This window comes from Gobio gobio (assembly GCF_949357685.1).
Source record: "Gobio gobio genome assembly, chromosome: 7".
Taxonomy (NCBI): domain Eukaryota; kingdom Metazoa; phylum Chordata; class Actinopteri; order Cypriniformes; family Gobionidae; genus Gobio; species Gobio gobio.
Genome location: NC_137103.1, coordinates 51,598,520 through 51,624,874, shown reverse-complemented (window position 1 = coordinate 51,624,874; position 26,355 = coordinate 51,598,520). Strand labels below are relative to the sequence as shown.

General features: G+C 37.0%; 1 protein-coding gene across 1 annotated transcript in view; it reads left to right on the top strand.

Annotated features, from left to right (window-relative positions):
- The window catches only part of ttc21b (tetratricopeptide repeat domain 21B), a 53,555-nt gene that overhangs the window by 25,753 nt on the left and 1,447 nt on the right, over positions 1 to 26,355 (top strand). Inside the window, exons 16-26 of the mRNA XM_079821378.1 lie at positions 2,577 to 2,649; positions 6,783 to 6,893; positions 8,611 to 8,749; positions 9,215 to 9,321; positions 10,364 to 10,552; positions 11,804 to 11,914; positions 13,342 to 13,423; positions 13,556 to 13,706; positions 18,263 to 18,424; positions 24,556 to 24,751; positions 25,920 to 26,144. Coding sequence (XP_079677504.1) covers positions 2,577 to 2,649; positions 6,783 to 6,893; positions 8,611 to 8,749; positions 9,215 to 9,321; positions 10,364 to 10,552; positions 11,804 to 11,914; positions 13,342 to 13,423; positions 13,556 to 13,706; positions 18,263 to 18,424; positions 24,556 to 24,751; positions 25,920 to 26,144 — 1,546 coding nt within the window. The remainder of the gene's footprint in view (positions 1 to 2,576; positions 2,650 to 6,782; positions 6,894 to 8,610; positions 8,750 to 9,214; positions 9,322 to 10,363; positions 10,553 to 11,803; positions 11,915 to 13,341; positions 13,424 to 13,555; positions 13,707 to 18,262; positions 18,425 to 24,555; positions 24,752 to 25,919; positions 26,145 to 26,355) is intronic.

Genomic DNA, 26,355 nt, shown 5'->3' with positions numbered 1-26,355 from the left:
GTATAGTTACATTGTGTACTAAGACTGACGGAAAATGAAAAGTTGCGATTTTCTAGACTGATATGGCTAGGAACTAAACTCTCATTCCTGCGTAATGGTCAAGGAACTTTGAGCCGTCCCATGAGTGCAGCGGCGCAATGATATTATGCAGCACCTGATAATAGTCCCCAGCGCTCTCTGTGCAAGCAGATTGTCACGTTGTGTAGCGGACCCTGTCCGAATGATGGCCAGACTTTACTGATGTTTCATGGAGTTTATTGAAACCGTTTGATCTCCAAAAAGTGTAAGAGCTGAACAAATAGAGCAAAGAAGTGTGCATTAACACCTCATACACAAACTCGCACTCTTCATAGCATTCTCATTAAAGGGTTAGTTCACCCAAAAATGAAATTTCTTCCATTAATGACTCAACCCAATGTTGTTCCACACCCGTAAGACCTCCGTTCATCCTCGGAACACAGTTTAAGATATTTTAGATTTAGTCCGAGGGCTTTCAGTCCTTTGAATGTAAGTGTATGCACACTTTGCTGTCCACGTCCAGAAAGGTAATGAAAACATCATCAAAGTAGTCCATATGTGACATCCTTTGGTTAGTTAGACTCTTTTGAAGCGTCGACAATACATTTTGGTCCAAAAATAACTAAAACTAAGACTTTATTAAGCATTGTCTTCTCTTCCGGGTTTGTTTGAATCCGCGTTCACGACGCCACAGTGACGCTGCTGACGTAAGACGCTGTGACGTGTTATCTGGTTATCTTTGGCGATTAGGGCATCCGGGACATGCACACTTACGCACCATTTAAAAAAAATATAGCAATACAAACAATGTAGAACAGCTTGTTTACAGCGTACGTCTCCCTCAGACTACAAACGAAGCTCTGTCGCACCAGATAACACGTCACAGCGTCTTACGTCAGCAGCGTCACTGTGGCGTCGTGAACGTGGATTCAAACAAACCCGGAAGAGAAGACAATGCTTAATAAAGTCTTAGTTTTTGTTATTTTTGGACCAAAATGTATTGTCGACGCTTCAAAAGAGTCTAACTAACCAAATTATGTCACATATGGACTACTTTGATGATGTTTTCATTACCTTTCTGGACGTGGACAGCAAAGTGTGCATACACTTACATTCAAAGGACTGAAAGCCCTCTGACTAAATCTAAAATATCTTAAACTGTGTTCCGAGGATGAATGGAGGTCTTACGGGTGTGGAACAACATTGGGGTGAGTCATTAATGGAAGAAATTTCATTTTTGGGTGAACTAACCCTTTAACATACAGTGAAAATACTCATTACAAATGACAGTAAACAAACACATACCCACCTTATGCTTTTTCGGGTGGTGCTTAACAAACTGAAAACTTTAAATCTGCCTAACCACTCCGATGAACCGCAAGCTCTCACTATCTTTCCGTAGACTACAACATCCGTCAAAATAAAAGTCCCTACTTATTAAGACAGATAATGCAGACCTTAAACCTATTTAAACACACAGAAATGTCAAAAATGTACAGAAAAAAAACTAATTATAAGATAAATCACAATGAAGTCTGTTACACGTTGGTTATGTTGACGGAAGTTCGCCTATTTTATTTAGGCGCTGTGTAATATCATTGTCCCGCTGCACCCATGGTACAGCAGTAAAATTCCTTGATCATTTCGCAGGAATGAGAGTATAGTTCCTAGTCATATCGGTCTAGAAAATCACAACTTTTCATTTTCCGTCAGTCTTAGTACACAATGTAACTGTACACATCACAACATGTAAATAGGAAAATGTTGGCGTTATTTTGTCACTTATTGAGAAGTAGGCTAGCTCCAGTCTTTGTGCTAAGCTAGGCTAGCGGTGTGTGCGTCAGACAGAGTTATGGCACGCACTGAGATGAGAATGGTATGTATGGACTTATCTAACTCTGGGGGATACGGTGAATAAGCTAAAGTCCCAAAAAGTCGGCGTGTTCCTTTAACAGCTGATTGGTTGATTGTGATCCATTACATACCTTTTCTATCAAAGTTATCTGACATTATCAAGAGGATGTCAAGATCAAGTTCTTGTCATATTTTATTGTCATTTTCTAAACTATAGTGAATAAGCTCTGATAATGTGAGAACATTTTGAAAGTGTCTGAATACATTTTGGTTTGACTGTAGGTGAATATCATTAAATCATGTCCAGGCTAATTTTTTCCCCTAAAATTTCTAAAAGATTTTAATTGAATTTATTTTTTAATTATTTTGGGGAGGACATGTGTTTAATTCTCACCGTACAAAATATCTTACTTGTCCTAAAAATAGGCATCAGTTTCTTTATGAAAGTTTTTTTCTTAATATCTGATTTAGAGAACTGTATTGAACGCTGAACCTTTATTGTAATGCTCTGTAATCATGTGTTTAAGTGGTCTATTTAGGTGTCTTAAATTAGGCCTGCAGCTCTAGAATATTATTCACATGTGTTGACAGTTTTCAACAGCAAGCTTATACACACCTGTGCAAACAATCATCAAACACTCATGTACATACAGGCTGGTCTTATTACTGTTGCATTGCATATTAACGTATATGTGTCTCCTCAGGGATTTGGTGGAGAAACTGCCGAGCCCTCATACCTTCCTGTTACTCGGTGATTCCTACATAAACATCCAGGAGGTGGGAGAGTTGTTTATTCATTTGTTTACATTTGTGTTTGAATGTCGCATTTAGAAAAGATCTTTGTTTAGAAGCTCAAATATGCATTTCTTTTTTTTTTTTCATTAGATGTCTGCCTCTATCACCCCACAAATATTTACTACACAGTGTAAACAGTGAATCCTTATCTAATGAACGTAGGGATGAAACGGTATGGAAATTTAACATCACGATTATAGTGACCCAAATTATCACGGTTATCAATATTATCACGGTTTTGTTCAAACGAGATGAAAGTGTTCAAAAAGAACAGATGCACACACTTAAAACATTTCAACAAGTTTTATATTTGAAATTCAACAAACAACAAATAACTAAAGCAGCTCTATGCACTTTTTTAAACTAGATTCTGTGGGATTTCCTTCCTTAATGGCCGTCGTCAATAGCAACGCATAATGCATAAATAATAATAATTTGTTGTAAATATAATCTCTAATGTTATCTCTGTAAATATATTCTCAAGCAATATTCTCATCAGTGTTCAGCTATGATGCATTTAAATCTAGCATATTTTGTGTAAGAGCCCAAACAGTATCCTAGTGAAATAATGCATATCCATATTTCCATATGATTTGACAGATTATTTTAAATATCAAAATGTGTGCATCATACCTGACACCTAGATGAACACTTTACAGTCAGTTTTATGACTGTCATTCTCTTCAAATGCTATTGAAGTCAGAAACGTGTATAACGTTACCAATGTTGTATGTAACTTTAGAGACGGTCCCTAAATTCGCCAGCGTTACTCCAGTCATCTCAGATGCGCTGTGGTTCTGCTGTGTTTGTTTGAAACTATTTTCGCTGCTGAAATAGAACAAAAACAGTCAACCACAGTATGATGAATGAATCTCTTGTGTACATCGCACATTTATCTCTGAGTGAATTTGAGTGAATATTTCAGCGAGTGAGAGCGGCGCGCGCTCTGAACATAACTGGCTAATCTGAACGCCTCTGATTATGAGACATTGCATTCATAAACTCAATAGCAACACGTGTGAGTGGTTATAATGCGCAACGCGATTATAACAGATGGCTTTTGAGAAGACTATAATAAGTTCAACAGCCAGAGTGGCTAGTGTGCAGCCGAATGGCGCAAATGGCGGTTGTTAATGTCAAGCCCTGATTATTATCCCTTAATGTCACCCTAGTCTTGTCTGAATTTGTTCGTTCGCTTCACGTTATTATTTCCCAGACGTAGTTTTGGTATTGAGGTCAAAGTCCACTTGCCTAGCGTTCGTAGTTTTGAAGTGTTTCCCCCATTACAGTGACTTTCTTCTGGCATGTTCTGCAGACAGGGTGACCATCTTCGATTAAGTTTCCCTCAGGACTTTTGTAAAAGCCAAAATATGACCACACCTCAGATTTGGTCCTTTTAGATGCTGAACAATCCCCCGAGTGCTGTCACTGCCTTCTGCCATTTCTTCTCATTCAGAAAACAGCGGTGTCGCTGCGTCAGACTGACTGGACAAGATTTACAGCGAGTTTTCACAATCGTGATAATCACACGCGGTTTTAATGATAATTACATTTTATACGATATTACTAACCGTCACTAAATTTGATCGTGGTTTACCGTGAAACCGGTAATCGTTTCATCCCTAAATGAACGGAACAGTCCAGAAGATTTTTTAGGACCATTATGGGGTTTTGTTTTTTCACTTTTATCAACAAATACTATGCATGATGAATGGTGTAAAAATACTATATACTAAATAACTTTTATTTAGTATATAGTCGTTTTGCACAATTGTATTTATTTATTTAGCATTTTGCTAATGAGAATGGGAGGAAAATGTATTTAATTATCATGAAAATATGTAAGAAAATTAATAGAATATAATTATATTATATATTTAATACTATATAAGAAGTATCAGTGTTGGGGAGAGTTACTTTTAAAAGGCGTTACAATATTGTGTTACTCCCTAAAAAAGTAACTAATTGCATTACTTAGTTACTTTTTATGAAAAGCGTTACATTACTTTTGTGTTATATTTTCCCACTTTGGCTGGGCTTGAAAAAAAGTTCTATTTTTGGCAAATGTAAAGGCCCTTTCACACCAAAAGTCAAATGAATAAGCCTCAAGTGGAAGTGCAAATTCACATCTGTATGGTTAATAAAGTGAGATTAAATACTTAACCCTCTGGTGCTCTTCGTTTAGGGGTTGCATTGGTTGTCTTCATAAGTGACCGGACACCTAAAAATGTATCTTCCTCCACCCCAGTAAAACCAATGCAATTTATTTTTCTTCAATAAAATTTTTTTCTTTTTCATTTTGTCTTTTGAGATGATTTGATGGTATTTTTTAATATTTATGCAATAATTATGGTCTATTTTTGCCATTGAAAATGATACTTTTATTTTGTATTTTTTGTTATTTTTGTTTGTATTATTTTTATTATTGCAGTATTTCAGGTTAAAATAGAGACTAGGCCTTCAAAATATTTTTTTTGAAGGCAGATTAGCACTCTCTTTTGGAATTATTTAAGAAATCATGCAACCATGGGTGTAATCACTAGAGGTCTCTATGGAGAATTCCCTAGTTCTGATTTGAACACATTTAATTATTTTTTTTGATGGATTTGAATATATATTTAAAAAACAATTTATTATAAAGTTATATATATATATTTTTGTTAGAAATATAGATTTTTTTCTGTGAATTTGTGTTTTTGCAAATTTCCCATTCATTTCCTATCGTGTCATTTTTGACCAAAGAGCACAAGTGGGAGTATTTTTTTTACGACCACTTAACATGCTCGAATCATGCCCTCAATTTTTTTGTGTGTTCACATACCTAATGCTCACCAAGTTTCATATCATTCCGATGAAGCAGTGATTTAAAAAAAGTCCAAATGTGGTTCATAGGTTCAGTTTTTCATAGGTGTGTGTGTGTGTGTGTGTATGTATAGGTGGGCATGTTTTTGTGAAATATCAGGACACAAATGTGTATAATGACATGGGTATGACATAGGTATTACAAAAAGAGGGTGAAATATGAGGACGTTCCCCGTGTCCTCACTTTTCAAAATGCTTATAAATCATACAGAACAAGGTTTTTTTCACAGAAAGTGAACTGTGCTGCTCCTGTGATGGGTAGGTTTAGGGGCACAATTTTTTTTGTGTTAACATATCTAATGCTAGAAAAGTCACCAAGTTTCGTATTTTTCCGATGAAGCTGTGATTTAAAAAAATTCAAAATGTGGTTCATAGGCTCAGTTTTTCATGTGTGTGTGTGTGTATAAGTGTGCGTGTGTGTGAGTGGATGTGTCAATATCACACTCTTGATGTTTTAGAATGTCACCCCTTTACTGCTTCGTACTTTTTTTCAGCATTGTGGCTGATTTGTAGATTGTACACACAAATATTCTGTGAATTTTTTTGTTTTTGCCGATTTCCCATTCATTTCCTATGGTCGGTCATTTATGACAGAAGACAATGAACGATACTTTTTTTTACGAGCAATTAGCATGCTCGAATCATGACCCCAATTTTTTTTGTTTACATACCTAATGCTAGAAAAGTCACCAAGTTTCATATCATTCCGATGAAGCTGTGATTTTTAACATTTCAAAAAAAAATTTCCGGTCAGAAATGACCGGAGAGCACCAGAGGGTCAAAGGATATATGTGTTATATTTTATTATTGCAGGTTTAAATAATATTCTGTGTTTGATTTCACAGTTTTTATGCGTTGTGGCTTTTTTTGTGCAAGTGAGATGAGTAAGTGCTCGACATTTGGTCTAGAACTACAATAACCATCATATTTACACAGCGCACACAACACCTCTGCACTTACTCCTGATTTAGGAGAGCTGTCAGTTCAAAAATGGGAAAACAAAGTAACTTGTGTTACTTTTTTATTTTATTTTATTGGCTACCGGAAAAAAACAGTAACTTATGTTACTTGTAATGTGTTACCCCCAACACTGATAAGTATTAAATTAAAATTAAATTAAATGCTTTAAAAAAAAAAAGATTCACCAAAAAAATTGTCATTTGATGAGTCCTTCACTTTCAGATAGGATTTTTGATTTATTTATTTTAATACATTTATGACGTATATCTGAAAATAATGTTCTCTGATGACAGCCGGAACTGGCGATTGAAGTATATGAACAGGCCCTCAAGAAAAACCCCAAAGATGGAGCTGTGGCCAGTAAGATTGGGAAAGCACTTGTCAAGACCCACAACTATGTAAAGGTAAGAGAAGTTTTCAAAATGGAAGTTCGTTTCACCTCTGTTTCAAAATACAAAAATAGCTCTTATTTGGAAGGAATTTTCAATAAAAGTGAAACCGGCTTCTACGATTAGAAGTGTTTTTGTCGTCTCTGTAGAATTATGAATTCAGTTTCACCATATATAAGGGGTTGCACAGACTTGTCGACTTTAATGCTCTTCCATGACGGTTTAAAGGATTAGTTCACTTCAAAATGAAAATTTCTTGATAATTTACTCACCCGCATCGCATTCAAAGATAGTTAATGTCTTTCTTTCTTCAGTCGAAAAGAAATTACGTTTTTGAGGAAAACATTTCAGGATTTTTCTCCACATAATGGACTTCATTGGCAACCAATGGTTGAAGGTCCAAATCAATGCAGTTTCAAAGGAAGGGCTTCAGAGGCTGTGCACGATCCCAGACGAGGAATAGGGTCTTATCTAGCAAAACGATCTGTAATTTTCTTCAAAAAAGGCCAAATTATATACTTTTTAACCACAAATACTTGACTTCGGTGTTCTGCTTCTTCATGACGTCATCACGTCGGAAAGGTCACGTCCGTGACATAGGTGGAAGTACCGTCCCAGTGTTAAAACGATCGTGCAAAGACTAAATCAAATGCCCTTTACAAAAATAAAGGTAAAACAACAGGTGTGACCTTACGTTATACGTCGTGAAGAAGCTGAACACCGAAGTCGCGCATTTGTGGTTAAAAAAAGTATGTACATTTTTTTTTTTTTTTAAGAAAATGACTGATCGTTTCGCTAGATAAGACCATATTCCTCGGCTGGGATCGTGCAGAGCCTCTGTAGCCCTGCATTGATTTGGACCTTCAACCGAAAATGCATTGATTTGGACCTTCAACCATTGGTTGCCATTGAAGTCCATTATGTGAAGAAACATCCTGGAATGTTTTCCTGAAGAAAGAAAGACATGAACATCTTGGATGACATGGCGGAGTAAGTAAATTTTAATTTTGAAGTGAACTCATCTCATAAGCTTGACGTTGACTTGACGCTGATCATGGCCTATAGAGGGCGCAACATGATAACAAATCTTTCCAACTGTTAAAATAACAAATAAATATATACTCTGAGAGCGCTTCACAAGAAATTAATGACTATACCATCTGGATGCTCAGAATTGATCGGGTGAATGCACATTTAAGTTAAGTTAATCTTTATCGTTGTAAACTAATGCGCTTCTGTATTGTAACGCACACACACACAGAGAGCAGATCACGCGCACACAGAATCATTCAGTCGCGCAGAAATGTATTGTCAACACTGTTCTGTGGTTTTATCAATAAAGCAGCTTAGAAACTTAAAACTTTCTGCATATAGTTGTTAATAACTAAAACCCACAGCTTCACTATTAGTAGAGAGAGACACAAGAGCAATCGCTCTCTCACTAATGCCTTCATCATATACATGTAATCTTCACTGTGCTACTTTATCGGCATCTGATTCAAAAAGAGCAGAAATCTGTGAGAAATATAATGACCCAAAGACAAAAGAACTGATAAAAATAAGTTATGTAGGAGCAACAGCCTTGTGTGCAGCAACCCACGTTCAGTCTCAGCTCGAGGGTCAGGCTTATTTGTTCATTAATGTCACCAGCGACTTGTCGACTTCAACTCGACTTTAATCACATAAATGTTGACTTAAAAAATGCTGAAGTCTATATCTTTTCCCTTCCCAGGCAATGAACTATTATGAGGCTGCGCTGAAGAGTGGGCAGCAGAGTTTCCTGCGCTATGACCTGGCCGACCTGCTCATGAAGCTCAGGCAGTATGAACGCTGTGAAAAAATCCTGCAAGAGGCTCTCACACATGACCCCGGTGAGAAATATCTCAGAAAGTTATGGTAAAAAGGCAACATCTCAGTTCAGGTACCCTTTGGAAAGTTCTGTTTCCAAAAGATTATTAGAGATCAGATTTTGTCAGTCATCAAACACAGATGTCTGATCAGGAATCAAAAGTGTGTTTAAGCAATAAAAATAAATATTGTATGTCTGCTGGGTATTCTTACTTGTATTTTTTACTGTATTTACTGCATTTCTCAGGCCTTAGAAACGCTGAATTGTTTGTTTGAGGGTGTGTATTCAACAACCTGTTACACGACTGACAAATTAAATTAGGGTTGTCAGAAAAGTCCTTTGGGTGTGTCATGGGCAAACATGGGTGTGCACTTTTGATTGATGTTTGGAAGGTTGTTCAGCTTATAATTAAAAATTCAGTTTTTGTGTAGTGCACAAAGCAGTTGCTCTTTTTCACATGTGATTAATTGGCGTCTTTATTTTTCAGTGAATGAGCTGCCGCTACTCACCGAAGACTGTCGTTATCTTGTGCTCCTCGCCAAGGTTCAGAGCAAAGTCAATAAAAACGACGAAGCGTTACTGTCATTACAGAGAGTGAGTTGAACGTCTTGTCCTCTGAAACAGAGTTGTTATTGTCAACTAAAACTAAAATAGACTAAAATAACTAGGTACGCAAGTCGACTTGCGCTAAAAGAATAACCCCGCTTTGACGCCTCTCGTGGATAGTGGTAGGCAACAAACTCAAGCCCCTCCTCTCTTATATCAAAATCCTCTGCCATTTGTCTTTAAAAATTCTCGTTTTAGACTCTAATTCATGACCAGTGTTTTGTTTTGCTCTATCCTCTGCGCTTCTGCGTTCATCAATACGCATGCGTCAAGGGTTCAAGGGTCAATGGTTACTCGTACGGCGATCCGCTGGAAGCTAGTTATTTTATTCTATAATGTTTTAAATATGGATATTATTCTTACTCAAACGCGTCACTTCGCTTCAGATGGCCTTTATTAAGCCCCCGGAGCCGTGTGGAGCAGTTATATGATGGATAGATGCACTTTTATGGACTTTAAAAACGAGGCAACCATTCACTGCCATTATAATGCTTGGATTAGCCAGGACTTTTTTAATATAAGTCCGATTGTATTCGTCTGAAAGAAGAATGTCATATACACCTAGGATGACTTGAGGGGGAGTAAATCATGGGCTAATTTTCATTTTTGGGTGAACTAACCCTTTAAAAAATAATTTTCTGTACTTGAAATAAAGCTGAAATAAAATATAAATATTAGTTGAAAAACTTCAAGAAATTATGCCTGCATTAAGTACTAAAATTACTAAAACTAGAACTTAAATAAAAATATAACTATATAAAAGAAGAACTAATAAAAATGAGAATTTTAACTAAAATTAAAATATAAAAAAAATATATATATAAAAAATAGAATATTATATAACATATTATATTACATAAAAAAACCCTAAAACGCTAAACTATTATAGATAAACACTATAATTATGCATACGTAATACTAAAATAACACTGCTCTGAAAGCTTTCCACAGCTCACCTTAAACCCTAAAGGCCAATTTACATTCAGAAAGCAATTGATCGAGTTGTTCTGAAATTGTGCTTCCTCCTCAGGCGAGAGATGTGCAGGCGAAGGTACTGAAGCGCGTTCAGCTGGAGCAGCCCGACTCGGTGCCCGCGCAGAAGCAGCTCGCCGCAGAGATCTGCGCCGAAATCGCCAAACACTGCAGCAGCCAGCGCGGCTACGAACGAGCTGTCAAGTTTTACAAAGAGGCGCTTGTGTACTGTGAAAGTGACAGCAAGGTCAGTGTGGCCCAGATCAGTGAGTCCAGTGTGTTCCCACTGCAGCTGGATCGGCCCGGCCGAGCCTGGAGCCGTCTGTCAGTTTGTGTGTGTGTGCTGCATGTTGAACACGGCACAGGCCTACATTTGCACTGCAAACCATCGCCAATCAATCACCCCACAGACCTTATTAAAAATGTGCTCCTGGTATTTGCAACATGTAATGTAGAATACATTATATGTGTGTGTGTGTGTGTGTGTGTGTGTGTGTGTGTGTTTCTGTTATACATTAAATAACTACAGTATATTTATTATATATTATTACATTTATGTTTTGTATATTGTTGGATAATTTAATAATTTAGAAATGAAAGACGCCAATTCAGTTCTGTTTTAATCAACTAGATAAGCACAAAAACAAAAATGTGATTTATTTATTTACTATTTTATTACTTATATTGTGGGTAGTTATGACTTTAAATTGTAAATTAAAATATTAAAATAAATATTATATTTTTAAAATCATATTTTTGTTATTTATTGTTATGACTTTAAATTGAACATTAAAATAAATAATATTTTAAATATTTTTGTATTTTTTTTTGTATTTTTACTTTTAATCACTCTTCAGCACAATTTATATTTGTATACAAAATACATTTTTCCCATTTTTCCAATCAAGGTTTTGTTGGATAATTCAATGAATTACAAATGAAAGGTACTAATTCAGTTCTGTAAATTAATTTCAGTTTTAATCAACTAGATCAACACAAGAACGTAAAAAATGCTCACAAATAATATTATTTATTTATTTTCTATTTTATTATTTATGTGTCGTTTTGACTTTAAAATGTAAATTAAAATGACATTTAAAAATGTTTTTTATTTTATTTTTTTATTGTTTATTTCTTTTAATCACACTTTAATCAGCACAATTTATATTTGCCTACAAAACTAATTTCTCCCATTTTTCCAATCAAAAGGTTTTTTGAGATCATGAGAAACATGAATTCAGAAAAATGTGTCTGGTAAAGTGTAATTGGTAGCACACTGTTATACATAGACTTATATAGACTTCTTCCCAGAATGCCTCAAACATTGAATTGAACGTAATATTTTTTTTTTTTAAATGCATGCATTACTGCATAAAAATGCAATGTGAAACAGCATTTTGAATCATAGAATATAATGATTCTTTTCATATGCAATTCATGCTTCAGTGTCCCTCTTGAACGGCTGTGAAAGTAAATGTGTGTGTTTGTGTTTAATCAGGTGATGCTGGAGTTGGCTCAGCTGTATCTTACCCTGGATGATGTCGAGGCCTGTCAACAGCAGTGCAGTGCCATTCTGAAGAACGATCCAGTCAACGAGTCCGCCACACTGGTCAGTTTCCCTAAGCAGATAGCCCTCTCTCATAACCTCACAACTATGGCAGGGCTTGATGCTTACTTTTTTCCCAAGGAAATAAAAATAAACAATTAGGAGCGCATCTAGAAACTTTAGGGGCGCAACTAACTATTTCTGCCTAACTATATCTGTTTATTACAGTGATATACACATATATACACAACTCTGGAAAAAAATAAGAGACCACTTAACATTGAGAAATCAATGTTAAGTGGTCTCTTATTTTTTTTCCTGAGCTGTGTATATATGTGTATATCAATGTAACAAACAGATTTTGCCATACTAGTGTTATTTTGGCATTATTGAGATGCTATTATAGTTTTTATTAATATTTTGAATTCAATGTAATTCTGCTTTCATTTTAATTTTAGTTGAAAGTAATTTTGTTGTTTTTAAAAATGTGTGTATAGTTTTTATTAAATGTTTATTTCCATTTTAGTTTGGTACATCAGGTTAATTTAAACTAAATGAAAATATGAAGTTTAAGTTTTTTTTATATTTTATTTTATCAGTTAATATTTATTCATTTGAAGTAATGAAAAATATTTGAATGTTTTTAGTTTTGTTAACTATATAACACTGATACTAGTCAAATCTATATATATATTTAATAATATGTGTCAAATTATGTTCTTAGTCTTTCCTTCCTGTGATGGGGCATCCCAGACAGAAGCTACAATAGTTTACTTTAAATTAAATTTACAGTTTGTGTAACCAAATAATATCCGGGGTGGAAAATGGACACACTGCATGACTTATAAACGAGCCCGAAATACACCGGGACTCTTATTTTGAAATGTTTATGCTTTATTATTGCAGGATGCTCATTCAAATTCAGATGAGGGAGATAAAATATGCATTCTTCCAACTGTATACAACATATTACAATATAAACACAGTAAAGTGAACATTGTCAAAATTGATCAGCATTAGTTCATAAGCATTATAGTCATAAATGTGCACTATTCATTGATTGCGAAATGATCTGAAGCTGTCTAAAGCGCTGTTGCGCTCACATTTATTTAATAAAATCATAGTTTTTCCATCCCCAAAATATAAGATACCTAATTAAAATGATCGTTAAGACGTTTGTTTTACCATTTAAGGTATTAAATACTTTTTATGATCTTACATTTAAGAAAATATTGTTTTTATTCGCACACGTGCTTCAAAATACATTGAACAGTTCGCATACATCTATTTTTAGTTGCAAAATGAAACATCTTGAGTGTGTAGAGTGCAACAGTAGAGCTCTGGAGGGAAATTTCGCAATTGTTTTCTCTATAGAGAAGTTGATGTTTAAATAAATAAACATTTGAAGTAAGCCTCTAAAGATGGAAAACTCGTTATAGCTTTGGTAGGCAGGCATTTGGTGATAGTCTCTTGTCCGTGTTCGTTGTTAGATGATGGCAGACCTTATGTTCCGGAAGCAGGACTATGAACAGGCTGTATTTCACTTCCAGCAGCTCTTGGAGAAGAAACCAGGTGTGTCATTCATCTCCTGAGTTTTCAAACGATTACAGCCCTCAGCTTTCTTTCCATGTACTCTTAAGAACCGCAGAGGAATCCAAAGCAACCAGGAAGCTCTAATGAACTCATTTGATCTCTTCCCTTCAGACAACTACCCAACGCTATCCCGCCTCATTGATCTGCTGCGCAGAGCCGGCAAACTGGAGGAGGTTCCAAGATTCCTCGAGATGGCAGAGAAACACTCATCGAGAGCCAAGTTTGAGCCTGGATACAACTACTGCAAAGGGCTCTACCTTTGGTAAGGTTATAAAACAAGACATAGAAGGTGATGTTTTATGATGACGGTAATCCCAAACTGAGTTGATGAAAAGCTAATAAATGAAATCACAAAATTGTTAAATTAAAATAAATAAAAAATGTGTTTTCCTACATGTCATGTGACCATTAAATGACATCAGAGAACCATGAAATTATTTAAATATTAACATAAAATCTCAGGGGTAAGTAAATATTTTGTCAAAGGGGTCAGTCTTATATAGTGTTTCAAAGTTTGGGGTCAGTATGTTTTTAATTTGGGTTGGGTTTTGTTTTTTAAAAAGAAATGAATACTTTAAAGGTGCAGTGTGTAATATTTATGAGGATCAATTGACAGAAATGCAATATAATATACATAACTATGTTTTCAGTGGTGTATAAAGACCTTCCATAATGAAGCGTTATGTTTTTATCACCTTAAGGCCTGTACACACCGGGACGGATATCGCACGCGCTTATCCCCAGCATTTTTCGTGACGTTTTTCGGCGCGTCTTGAGTGTTCACACCCAAGCGATTTTCACAGGCGATGCGCCGAGTGAACGTGCACATTCAGTAGATGTCGATCCCGGTACACAAGCTGGTGCTGCGGCACTTTACGCTTCTGACACTCGCTTGTCACACAGAAGAAGAAGAGAGACAGTATTTACGTGCTTGTCAAAACCACAGATATATTATGTCTATGGCCAAAACCATTCACAAACTTTTTGCTAACTGGTAAGCAGCATTAAGAGCTCTTCTTCTTTGTCTACTTACTACTACTTCTTTGTCGTATCAATGTATGCTCGGCAAGACCGTTTTGTGCTTGAGCGCCACCAAGTCGTGTTTTACTGTCACTTCAGCAGCTCCAGGCACGTGAACAAAAGCGCGGATCTCATTGGTCGGCCAGTTCTTAACGTGCCGTGTCAAAATAAAAAAACGAACCAGAGTTTTTTTTTTTTTAAATGATGCTTTTACGGCTGGCGTTTTGCGCGTCGGTGTGCACACTCACATTGGCGCCCTTTGTTTAGTCACGAGGCGTTAAACGTCGGCGATAAACGCGCGCGGAAAATCGTGCGCAAAAATCGTCCCGGTGTGAACAGGCCTTTAGAATGACTCTTTTCTATCTAAACACACTGCGGGTTCCCTTACAGTGAAGTCGCCATTTTGCGGCGCCATGTTTCTACAGTAGCCCTAAACGGACAAACTTCTCTTCAGACAGGGTACCCGCGGGATCTTAAAAAGTCTTAAATGTCTTTAAATTTCAAAATCAAAATTTTAGGCCTTAAAAAGTCTTAAATTCGCTGAAGTATTGAGTTCTAGGTCTTAAATAATTTTAAACGGGTCTTAATTTTTCTACGTCCATGTAACGCTACCTCTTGCTCATTGAAATGCTCCCGCAGCGTTTTAGTGTGTGTGTGTGTGTGTGTGTTTAAGTTCGTTCTTTCGCTAGTCCAGCTATAGTTTGCTTTATTACAACTAGGGTTGGGAACCGAGAACCGGTTCTTATGCAGAACCGAAACTGATTTTTGAAAAATACCAGAACCGCGCGAAATTCCTAAGTTTCAGTTCCGAAAACGGTTCTGGTGCAATGTGTGTGCGAAGCGCTGGAAGCGTATCCTTTCATAGCGAGTGACAGCCAGTGTTGCCAAGTCCGTGGTTTTCCCGCTTTCCACTGTTGCCGCGGGCTGTGTTTCATGTCCGCGGGTTGAAGCGATTGTGCAATTGTGTGGGTTTTTTTTTTGTAAAAACCTGGCAACCCTGGTGTAACGCAGTTCAGCCTGAAAGCCCTTGCGCTACACATTTACGGTTTTGCGTCAGATATTTTCTCGTTAACCACCAGCATGGCGAAGAGAAAGTCACAAGTATGGATTCATTTCCAAAGAATGAATGATAATGAAGCAAAATGTAACACATGTGAAAAGTTAATAACATGCAAAGGAGGCTGCACTAGCAATTTGACAAAACATTTGCTACAGCACAGAGTGCCACAGGGCTTATACCAGATTTATAGTGAAAGGCCTATATATATATATATATATATATACCGTTGAGTCACCATGGTTTAGGTAAGCGTTTAGGCACAATTACCTTTGTAATGCTGAATTGCAATTTATTATTTACAAGTTCACTGAATAACTGAATTACTATTAAATTAAAATACAACTAATTAATAAATATAACTAATAAATATAATTTATAACTTGCTTTTATTCAGAGACAGAGAGATAAAATGTAATAAGACAATTTCAGAGGTGTTCATTTGAAAAAAAAAAGTGTTGCAAGAATGGCTTAATTAATACTGTAATATATGTACAGTACAGGACTTTTTTGACATTGCCAAATAATTTTAGAGCAAGTATAAACACAAAAAGGATTGTTTGAGTTGCGTATTGTGCCTTTTTCCTTTACCACTATTTGTTTAATAATTTTAATGGAACCGGAATCGGAACCGGAATCGTTAGGCGGAACCGGAACCGGACTGGAAAATTTCTCACGATTCCCAACCCTAATTACAACTACAAATGAGACCAGCATGCATCTTGTATTGCAGCCAATCAGCTTTCTTGTTATTGGCGTGAGGCTCTTTTGGATTGTACCACAGACACATCAAACTGATTTTATTCTTCAGTTCTCCAGTTCTTACAGTTCACGCGATTGTGAAAGCGAAGGCGAATCTTTCTTACCTGCCATCTCGCATAATGACCAAATAAAAGTATGATATGCCCGATAGCACTAAAAAAGCGATGTAAAACCCTAACTCATTCGCTATTGACACACAGACCGATAGACTGGCTGCGGATTCTGTGCACGCGTTTGCCACCTGTCAGCGCTCGCGCGAGTGTACTGAATCTAGGCGCATTACTGTAGTTCTTAAAGTGAAAGCAACCCAATATAGCCTAGCTAGCCTATACCCGCTCCTGTATGTGTAGTTAATATTAATCAAACAACAACAACAGGGAAAAACAAACAGTAGCCTACCTAAACTTAAAGCACTGTTTGTATCTGTATATTTAAGTTGTATTTATTTGTCCTATTGTCAAACAAGATTCATGCATTTTGTTTGTTTTATTGCCATGTGTGACTATTGTGCATCTAACATAATGATATGGTAAATGTGGCATCCTAATTATGAAAGGAAAAAAAAACATGCCAATTTCTGAAAATGACCACCACCACAAAATCAGTAATTTTGATCTCGCAAAAAAATTATATATCCTATCCGCCTGTTTCTCCAGCAACCAATGGGTGTATATATATATATATACATACATACATGCATACATACATAGGCTACATGCAGACACGTGGACACACACACACAGACAGACAGACACACACTCACACTCTACCGGTCAAAAGTTTGAGAACGGTATTTAAAGAAGTCTCTTCTGCTCACCAAGGCTGCATTTATTTGATCCAAAATACAGCAAAAACACTTATTGTGATTTTGTTTTGTTTTTTACAATTTAAAATAACTTTTATATTTGAATATGCAATTTATTTCTGTGATTCAAAGCTGAATTTTCAGCATCATTACCCTTCAAAAAACTTTTTTTTAACTTTCTATTTCAGATAAATGCTGTTCTTTAGAACTTTCTATTCATCAAAGAATCCTAAAAAAAATGTTTTACACAACTGTTTTCAACTCTGATAATCATAAGTGTTTGTTGGTCATCAAATCCTCATATGAGAATGATTTGTGAAGGGTCATGTGACCCTGAAGACTGGAGTAATGATAATAAATTCAGCTTTGATCACAGGAATAAATGACACTTTACTATATATTCACATAGAAAACAGTTCACAACAGAACTGTCACAATATTACAGCTTTTTTTATTTTTATTAACATAAATACCGCATTGGTGAGCAGAAGAGACTTCTGTAAAAACATTAAAAAATATTACCGTTCTCAAACTTTTGACCGGTAGTGTGTTTGTATATTAATCCTGATGGGATTGAGCTATGAGGAAGTGCAAGTTTACAAATACTTTGTTCAATTTGAATAAATTAATTTGCTTTGCAAGTCATTTTGTGATTCTGCATTTCCTATTGTATTTTAATTTTTTTTATTGCGTTATATAGGTCTTAAATTTAATTCATAATGGTCTTAAAAAGGTCTTAAAAAGTCTGAAATTTGACTTGGTGAAACCTGCAGATACCCTGCTCAGAGCGCTAGCTACTTTCTGCTGTCTCAGATGACAACATCTTTGTCCTGTGTCAGCCACCGTAGCTTCTCTATGTGCTTCGAAAGGGAGGGGTGAGCGGCGTGCGCTTGCGTTTCGCAACCTCACCACTAGATGCTGCTAAGATTTACACACTGCACCTTTAATTCAGAAAATATGCATTAACCCTTATGCTGTGTTGAAAACCCTGTAACAAGGTGGGTGGAAAAAAAAATAATTGGGAAGTAGTTATACTGTGAGCAAAGTCACTTTGATTTGACACTTTTGGGACACTTTTTCCCAGTCATCTCAATGGCAAAATGTGTCCCAATCATCCTAAATTCACCCAAATTCTTTAAAAAATTTTTTTTTATTGATCTTCTGCTTCTCAAAGGTACACCGGGGAACCGAACGATGGGTTGCGTCACTTTAACAAAGCCCGGAAGGACAACGATTGGGGCCAGAACGCAGTGTACAACATGATTGAGATTTGCCTAAACCCTGACAATGAGACCATAGGAGGAGAGGTGTTCGAGAACCTGGACGGAGACATGGGGTGGGTCCAAAATGTATTGAGCCTTGTGAGAAAGGCATTTCAATATAAAGGTCACCTAAATTTGTATGATTTTAATTTGTATTAATACTTAATTCACAATGAAGTCCACTTTAAAACCACAGTTTTTATATACACACTCATTAGCTTGTGAAAGTGGGCTCAGATCTCACTTTGGTCTGTTTAATTTATGACTGGATTCATATAATGACCACTAGGAGGTGTTCTAGGCGTAAATTTTTCTTGATTGGTTTTCCCTGAAGAGTTGAAAATGAAAGTAAAAAAGTAACGTTCGTTGCGTTTTACCATGAAATGAGAGTTCCGTGTCTTTATCACACACATTAATGATTCATCTCTCATACACCAGCAATTAATTGGAATCATTTGTATTACTTGGCCCGCCCGATCGAGGGATGTAACCACGAACCGTGCATCACTAACACACACACACACACACACAAGCCAAGTAATGTGCATCAGCTAAACTTCACTGCGGTCAAGTCAGCATCTGCGATCGTATTTTTTCTTCAAATGACAAGTCAAGAGAGTGAACAACGCACATCAAGAGAGGATTTTTTTTTCACTATTTAAGAGAGCCCGTCGGGCAGGGCGATGATACATTTTGATAGACCGACTGGAAAACACATTAGCCCTAGGATGTCGGGCTAGCGATTTTGCGAACCCTGTGATTCTTTGCAATCTTTAGCTGCTGCCTACAACACACTGGATCATTCACTGGAGACTGAAATAACTCGCACCCGAACGTTTACTCTTGAATTCTTGCACCTGGGAACAATACAAGTCGACATCATTATGACACAAAGTTTGCTAAGAAGTATCTCCTTAAAGGGGTCATGAATTGAAAATTTGATATTGTTGAATTACAAATTTAAGAAAGTACATTGTTTTTACAAATTTAATATAGATAATAATTCTGGGGTTTTTCCAGCAGGAGATTTCCTGCTAGGCCTGTTTTACAGTGAGCATTTGAAGTATAAAGCAAGATTGTTGAGTTTCCAGCAGGAGATTTCTGCCGGACCTGTTTTCAGACTCTCACCGTCGTTGTCTCTATGCGTTTGAATAGTTATGCTGATTAGGAGTAGGTGATACTCTGTCTGGGCGGGTTTTCCCAAAACCTGTATATTTAATGCTTTGTTCAATCTCAATGTAAATCCCTCCCCCTTTGGAATGTATATAACCTATCAGGTATACTGTTAAATCAGACTGTTCTCGGACGACCTGCAGCACATAGTTCTCATTAAAAGAATCACTTCTGTCTTGATCCGACGTCTCCTGGTCTCTTCTTCAAGAAACAACTGAAGTTCACAACAATATATGAAAGTTCATCGTAATATAAGAATGTCCTGTAAGTTTCGGAGCTGAAAACTTTCTTGTTTGTCAAAGAAAAGCTTTTATTGACACCAGGCCCAGAAAACTCTCGATCTCAGAATATGCCAACCCTTGACGTTAGCGTGTGGTGAAACGCCGCCTCAACAGAAGAATAAGTACGCCTGATTCTGTAGCCCCGACCACCGACTACTGGAGCTAAACGGATCGCACTACCGAGCAATAAACATGCCGAAGATAGCAAGATATTGCGCTGTGCCTGGTTGTGGAAGAACACAGTCGCTGCATAAGCTTCCTTCAGATTCTAATATTTGGAATGAGTGGTTGAACTTTATTTTTAATGAAGTTCCAGCTCACGTGCGTAAGACATTGCACGTTTGTTCGCTTAATTTCACCGCGGATTCGTTTGTAAACAAGACACAGGTCGAGACTGGATTTGCAGACATTTTGAGATTAAAACACAATGCTGTGCCTTCTATATCAGGGCTCTACATAGCGACCATTTTGGGCGCATTTGCGCCTGAAAATTACTGCGTGCGACTGTGAAAAAATATTTAGGCGCACCAGTGCGAGTAACCCAGTCGATTCTCATGAATAGATGTACAATACAATCGGAATAAAAACTACAACTGCCAAAGTGCATCAACACTGACTGAGCAACAGTTACGTTTCGTTCTGCGATCAACTGCTTGTCATGCCTTCTGTCAGCAGAGTGCAAGCGTGTGCGACGGACTACACTTCACGGATTGTTTACTAGGTGAAACGGGTGTGACACAGCAATGCGCACTTACCAGATGCCTCGCGCTGATGTTTATTTGCAGCCAAATCCAAATTAACTAGAAATACCACATTTGGATTATCATAAACAAGGTCGGAAATTAACGGGGGCTTGGGGCAAAAATGCCACCAAAAATGAATTAATAAATAATAATTTAAAAAAGCTCCTGTATGAGTTCTTGATTTAATCTTAATCAGCTGCAGTCCACAACTTTTCTCGTGTTTAAAAATTACTAGATGTAAATATGAGAGTAGATCATAAATCCATTTTCCAAACAGTGTTTTTTTCTTACCCTGAATCACTACGGTACACATATAATAAGTGTTTATATTCTGACTATTTTATTCCAGTTTGGTTCGCAGCGCTGCGGAGGAGCACAGTCCCTGTGTGACTCGCCATAGACATAAACACAAGTAGCACCGGCTGCAATGTTTTTCCGCAAGACGCGTGCAGTTCTGCCAGAGCGCCAAAAGTTACGGACTGCTATTGCTCCGAGTTGGCATGATTGCAAATGTGATACTTATCTTGTACAAAAGTCCAATAGACAAGCTGATGTTAAGTAACAACGTTTTAGCCACAATACTGTTTATTTTGTGAAAATCAAAACTACACCAGAACTGTTGCGCATCTCCAAGCGGTTCGATACGAATGAATCTGCGTTTGAACGATTGAATCAATGACTCACACATAGACTTGACACCGCCTACTGACTGTTTTATTTTCATATACTTTGCATTAACTTTTTATTTAAAATATCAAACTTTTAAAGTTTAACTTGTACATAACCCATTTCTAAATTCAATAACTTATATTTAAAACATTCATACAAACATTATTTACCCATGAGCTGCATTAAACAGTCTAAACACCTCTTCAGATAGAGCTGCTGTGCCACTTCTACAGTGCAAAGATGGATCTTTTGATGCTGATTTAATTAGATTGGTAACAGTCTGATTGTGTCGTATTGCTCTAACTGAGTTTATTGTTTAAATTAACATTTTAAAAATAACTTTTCTATTTTAATTGAAGAAATTGACAAGATGATCCATATATTTAATAAGATTAGAAAACATTGCTCTTATAATGGTAAAAATTCCCCTGGACATTAATTTACAGGGACCAAGATAGTTCTGTAATGGGAAAGTTATAATTGGAATGCGTGTTATTGATCAGAAAGTGCTCCTAAATTTTTGACTGTGCTCCTAATTTTTTAAATTAGGAGCACAAGTGCTCCTCAAGAAAAATGTTAGCGTAGAGACCTGTATAATGGATCCGACAGGAATGGTGCAACACACTTTTGTGAGTAAAACATGTTTTTTATGTGATAGTATTGCTTTGTTACAGATCGTTTGATATCTACTGATTATGTTGCGGAAGTTTTGATGCTGATTTGTCTGCAGTGAAGATTTGCTGATGCACGTACTTTGATTTGTCTGCAGTGAAGATTTGCTGATGCACGTACTTTGATTTGTCTGCAGTGAAGATTTGCTGATGCACGTACTTTGATTTGTCTGCAGTGAAGATTTGCTGATGCACGTACTTGGCGTGTGTGTGTGTGTGTGTTAGTGATCCGCAGTTCGCGGATATATCCACCAATTGGGCGGGCCAAGTAATAAAAAATAACATTCCAATGAATTGGTGGTGTATGAGAGATAAACCATTATTGTGTCTGTTTGATAAAGACACGGAACTCTCACTTCATGGTAAAACGCAACGAACGTGCATTACTTTTTACTTTCATTTTCAACTCTTCAGGGAAAACCAATCAAGGAAAATGTACGCCTAGAACACCTCCTAGTGGTCATTATATGAATCCAGTCATAAATTAAACAGACCAAAGTGAGATCTGAGCCCACTTTCACAAGCTAATGAGTGTGTATATAAAAACTGTGGTTTTAAAGTGGACTTCATTGTGAACTAAGTATTAATACAAATTAAAATCATACCAATTTAGGCGACCTTTATGTTAAATTGCGGGTGGATGAGAGAGAAATCATTGTGTTTGTTTGATAAAGACATTTTGCGAGCCCTGTGGCCGGATTCCGGTTGCCGTTTCTCCACATTGGAGGTTTTCGAAACAATTCCTCACATGTATTGACAGGGGAGCCGAAACTCATTATTATGCTAAGCTGTTATCCAATCATAGCAGTGGGCCTTTACTTCCAAGTCTTCAGTGTGGCACGCCCATAAAAACCTAGCGTTCCAGGTAGTGTTAGACCGAAATATCGTCCGGCCGATAATTTGATATTTTTTACCAAGGCTGCTGCGTTCGCCGATACTTTTTTCCCTGCATTATTTACAGACAGGCGTCCACATGCAGCTCTCACCGTCTTCAAACTGTCTTGCTCTCCCTCCCTCGCGCATATTAATCAAAATCAATTGAGAATTGACACGATGGTAAAAGACTGAAGTTTCACGTGGAGCATTGGGAGATTTTTTTCCTGAATTACCGCTGGTGTTGCTCCACAAGAGATTAAGTTAAGTGCACCTGCACTCTAAAATATGCTTGGTTAAAAATAACCCAAGTTGGGGTGAAAATGGACTAACCCATCAATTGGGTTGTTTTAACCCAGCAATTGGGTTGTTTTAAAGGGGCTATATGCGTTTTTCTGAAATTTAAACTCGCGACTGACACCTGTGGCCAAAAAACAGAACTGCTCTTATTTTCTGCTCGCTCTCGCAGCGGTGGTGACGTCACATCCGCAGACAGCGCGGGAAAAGACGACCCGCCAGAAAATAGGAAAAATAGGATACAGGCTTATAGGTGCACCCACTGTGAGCGGACAAGGTGTCAGTATGCTCATCAGGAGATGTTTGAGTCATAAATGGTAAAATAAAAAGGCTATTGTTACGTTTATTTTGGGGAAAAAGTTTCATATAGCCCCTTTAAGCAAACATTTAACCCAACCGCTGGGTCAAAACAACCCAATTGCTGGGTTAGTCCATATTCAACCCAACTTGGGATATTTTTAACCCAGCATATTTTAGAGTGTAACCATTAAATGACTTGGTTGTAAATAGTTTTAAAATGAAGAATAGGACAGTCAGTGTGCACTTTATTATGCTGCTTGCTTGTTGATACTGTGTGCAATAGTGTAATTATTTTATTTATGCTTAAATATTTATTTTCAGAATTTATTTTCACCACTGAACTCTTTTTTTCTTCTTCTTCTTGTTCTACCTCACCTGTTTTTACTATTTGTTAAATATAGTTTTTTTTAGTTCAATAAATGTTCCTTTTTTAAATTGTTATCATCATGATCATTGTGTCATTTTTATGATGTAAATTGAGGGAGCAAAAGCAGTATCGGCTCCAAATATCGGCTCAAGAAAATCGGCAGTCCGTATCGGTCATCGGCTAAGGCTGATGAAAAAAAAATCGGTATTGGCATCGGCACTAAAAAAATCCATATCGGTCGATCCCTAGTTCCAGGAGAGAGGCTCAAAACCAGGGTAGAAAATAGCCTATTACTTATTCATGATGATGTTTTTGAATGTAAAAACCATGTTAACGCAATAAGTTGACCTCAGACAACAGTATACATTTTTTTTAAAAGCCAGTTCATGACCCCTTTAAGCAAGGTGGTATTTGGCTCTATCGAGCCTTTCCAATAGGAGCAGACTGTGAGTGGCCTTGGACGGCAACATGCCCAGTGCATTATGGGTTTTCCTACCTGTTTGGCAAAAAGGAAGACAACAGCCTTTATTTTTTTTAGCCTTTCTACCGCATAGACAGCCAAGTTTTATTGAAAGCCCATTTTGCCAGCAGGGAATTACCCGTTTAAAACAGCTGCTTAAATAAAATCTCAATGAGTATTCCACTCGAAACGTCCACAAGCGGCACAGGAGATACATTTGAGATGCATGTTCCTGCCAAGTGAAAATGGTCTCACCTGAGACGGATCTGATACAAACCATGTGTGAAAACACCTTCACTTCACTTTTTATTCTGCTGTTATTGAGTTTTATTCAATCTTACTAATGATGAATTTAATTTGTTTGAGTTTAGAAACTCTACAGAGAAGCAGGAGTCCGAGCAGCTGGCCGTGAGAACAGCGGAGAAGCTCTTAAAGGAGCTGAAGCCGCAAACCCCAGCGGGACACGTACAGCTGCGCATCCTGGAGAACTACTGCTATCTGGCCACCAAGCAGAAAGCCAACGTGGAGAGAGCTCTCAACGTCTTCATTGAGATCGCAAACAGTGAGGTGTGTGGGCATTACATGACGGATATGTGTGTGCACATGCACACCTCTTTTGTATATGCATGAATCACACCTTGAAGGCAAACTTACACTAACGTTCAGAACTTTTATTTAGCAGGGGAAGCATTATATTGACCAAAAGTCACAGTAAAGACAGTAAATGCAGTTCTTTTGAGCTTTCTAGTCATCAAAAAATCCTGAAATAAACTGTATCACCGTTTCCACAAAAATATGAAGGAGAGCAGCACAACTGTTTTCAACATATATAATAATAGGAAATATTTCTTGAACAGCAAATCAGCATATTAGAATGATTTCTGAAGGAGTATGTGATCACACCAATAAATTACATTTTAAAATATATATTAAAACATAAAACAGTTATTTTGAATTGCAATACTAGTTTACTGTTTTTACTCTATTTTTGATCAAATAAATGTAGCCTTGGTGAGCATAAGTCAAGTCTTTAAAAAACATAAAAAAATCAGTAGTGAGTGTGTTATTCAGTAGGGTTTTTTACTCCTGTTTAAGACTAAACATCAGCGCCATTTGCTCTCCGTTTTCTAAACAGAATGCATGTTTAAAAATAATAAATTGTTTTCTATAGCAATCAATATTAAGCCATAAATGTTGTCGATAGAGTTATTGGCCTGGTTTCACAGACAGGGCTTAGATTAAGCTAGTTCATTTAAAAAGCGCTTTTAAACGTGCCTTTGAAAAAAACATTACTGTGTGTGTCTTGAGGCAAATCAATGTCACTGACATATTTTACGATATCTCAGTGCAAGTTGCTTTCAGTTAAAACAGCTCAAACATGCATTTTAGTCCGGGACTAGATTAAAATCGGGGGAAAGAGTTGAGGGCTGTTCAACTTCACACCATTCCACTGAGATACAAATTATTTATTTTTTTATGTAAACATGCTTGATGTACGCCTTTAACCATTGTGCTCACGTCTTTTTGCAGCATCTCACACACAACACAGTGCTGAAGTTCAAGGCCTTGCAGGGTTTTTTTGTTCCCGTCTTGCGTTTTTCGATGCAAAAACGTGCTCTGTGGGAATGGCCCCTAAGAAATGTTTATAGCCACAGATGTGAGGTGTATCCTCTTCTTTCTTGTTTCACAGCTTAGTTCACTCAACTAGCCCAGAAAGTCTGTTTGTTCTGTGCAGAAAGATCATGTTCCTGCACTGCTGGCCATGGCCACTGCCTACATGATCCTGAAGCAAACCCCTCGAGCCCGGAATCAGCTCAAGCGCATTGCCAAGATGAACTGGAACATCATTGATGCGGATGAGTTTGAAAAGAGCTGGCTACTCCTGGCCGACATCTACATCCAGTCGGGAAAATACGACATGGCTGGAGAGCTACTGAAGAGGTGCCTACGCCACAACAAGGTGCTGAAATATTTTATCACAGTTATGGTATATGTATCAACATTTTTTGCTGGAAATTCAACTGAACACATGTTTTGGATGCGATTAATCGTTTGACAGCCCTACTCGTTTTAAATGATCCAGTGCAAAAAAATTATGTTCTTCCTCTGTATTTTTGTCTCGTTTACCAGCATAACTATCTAAACATTCTTAAATCAAGATACATTTACTT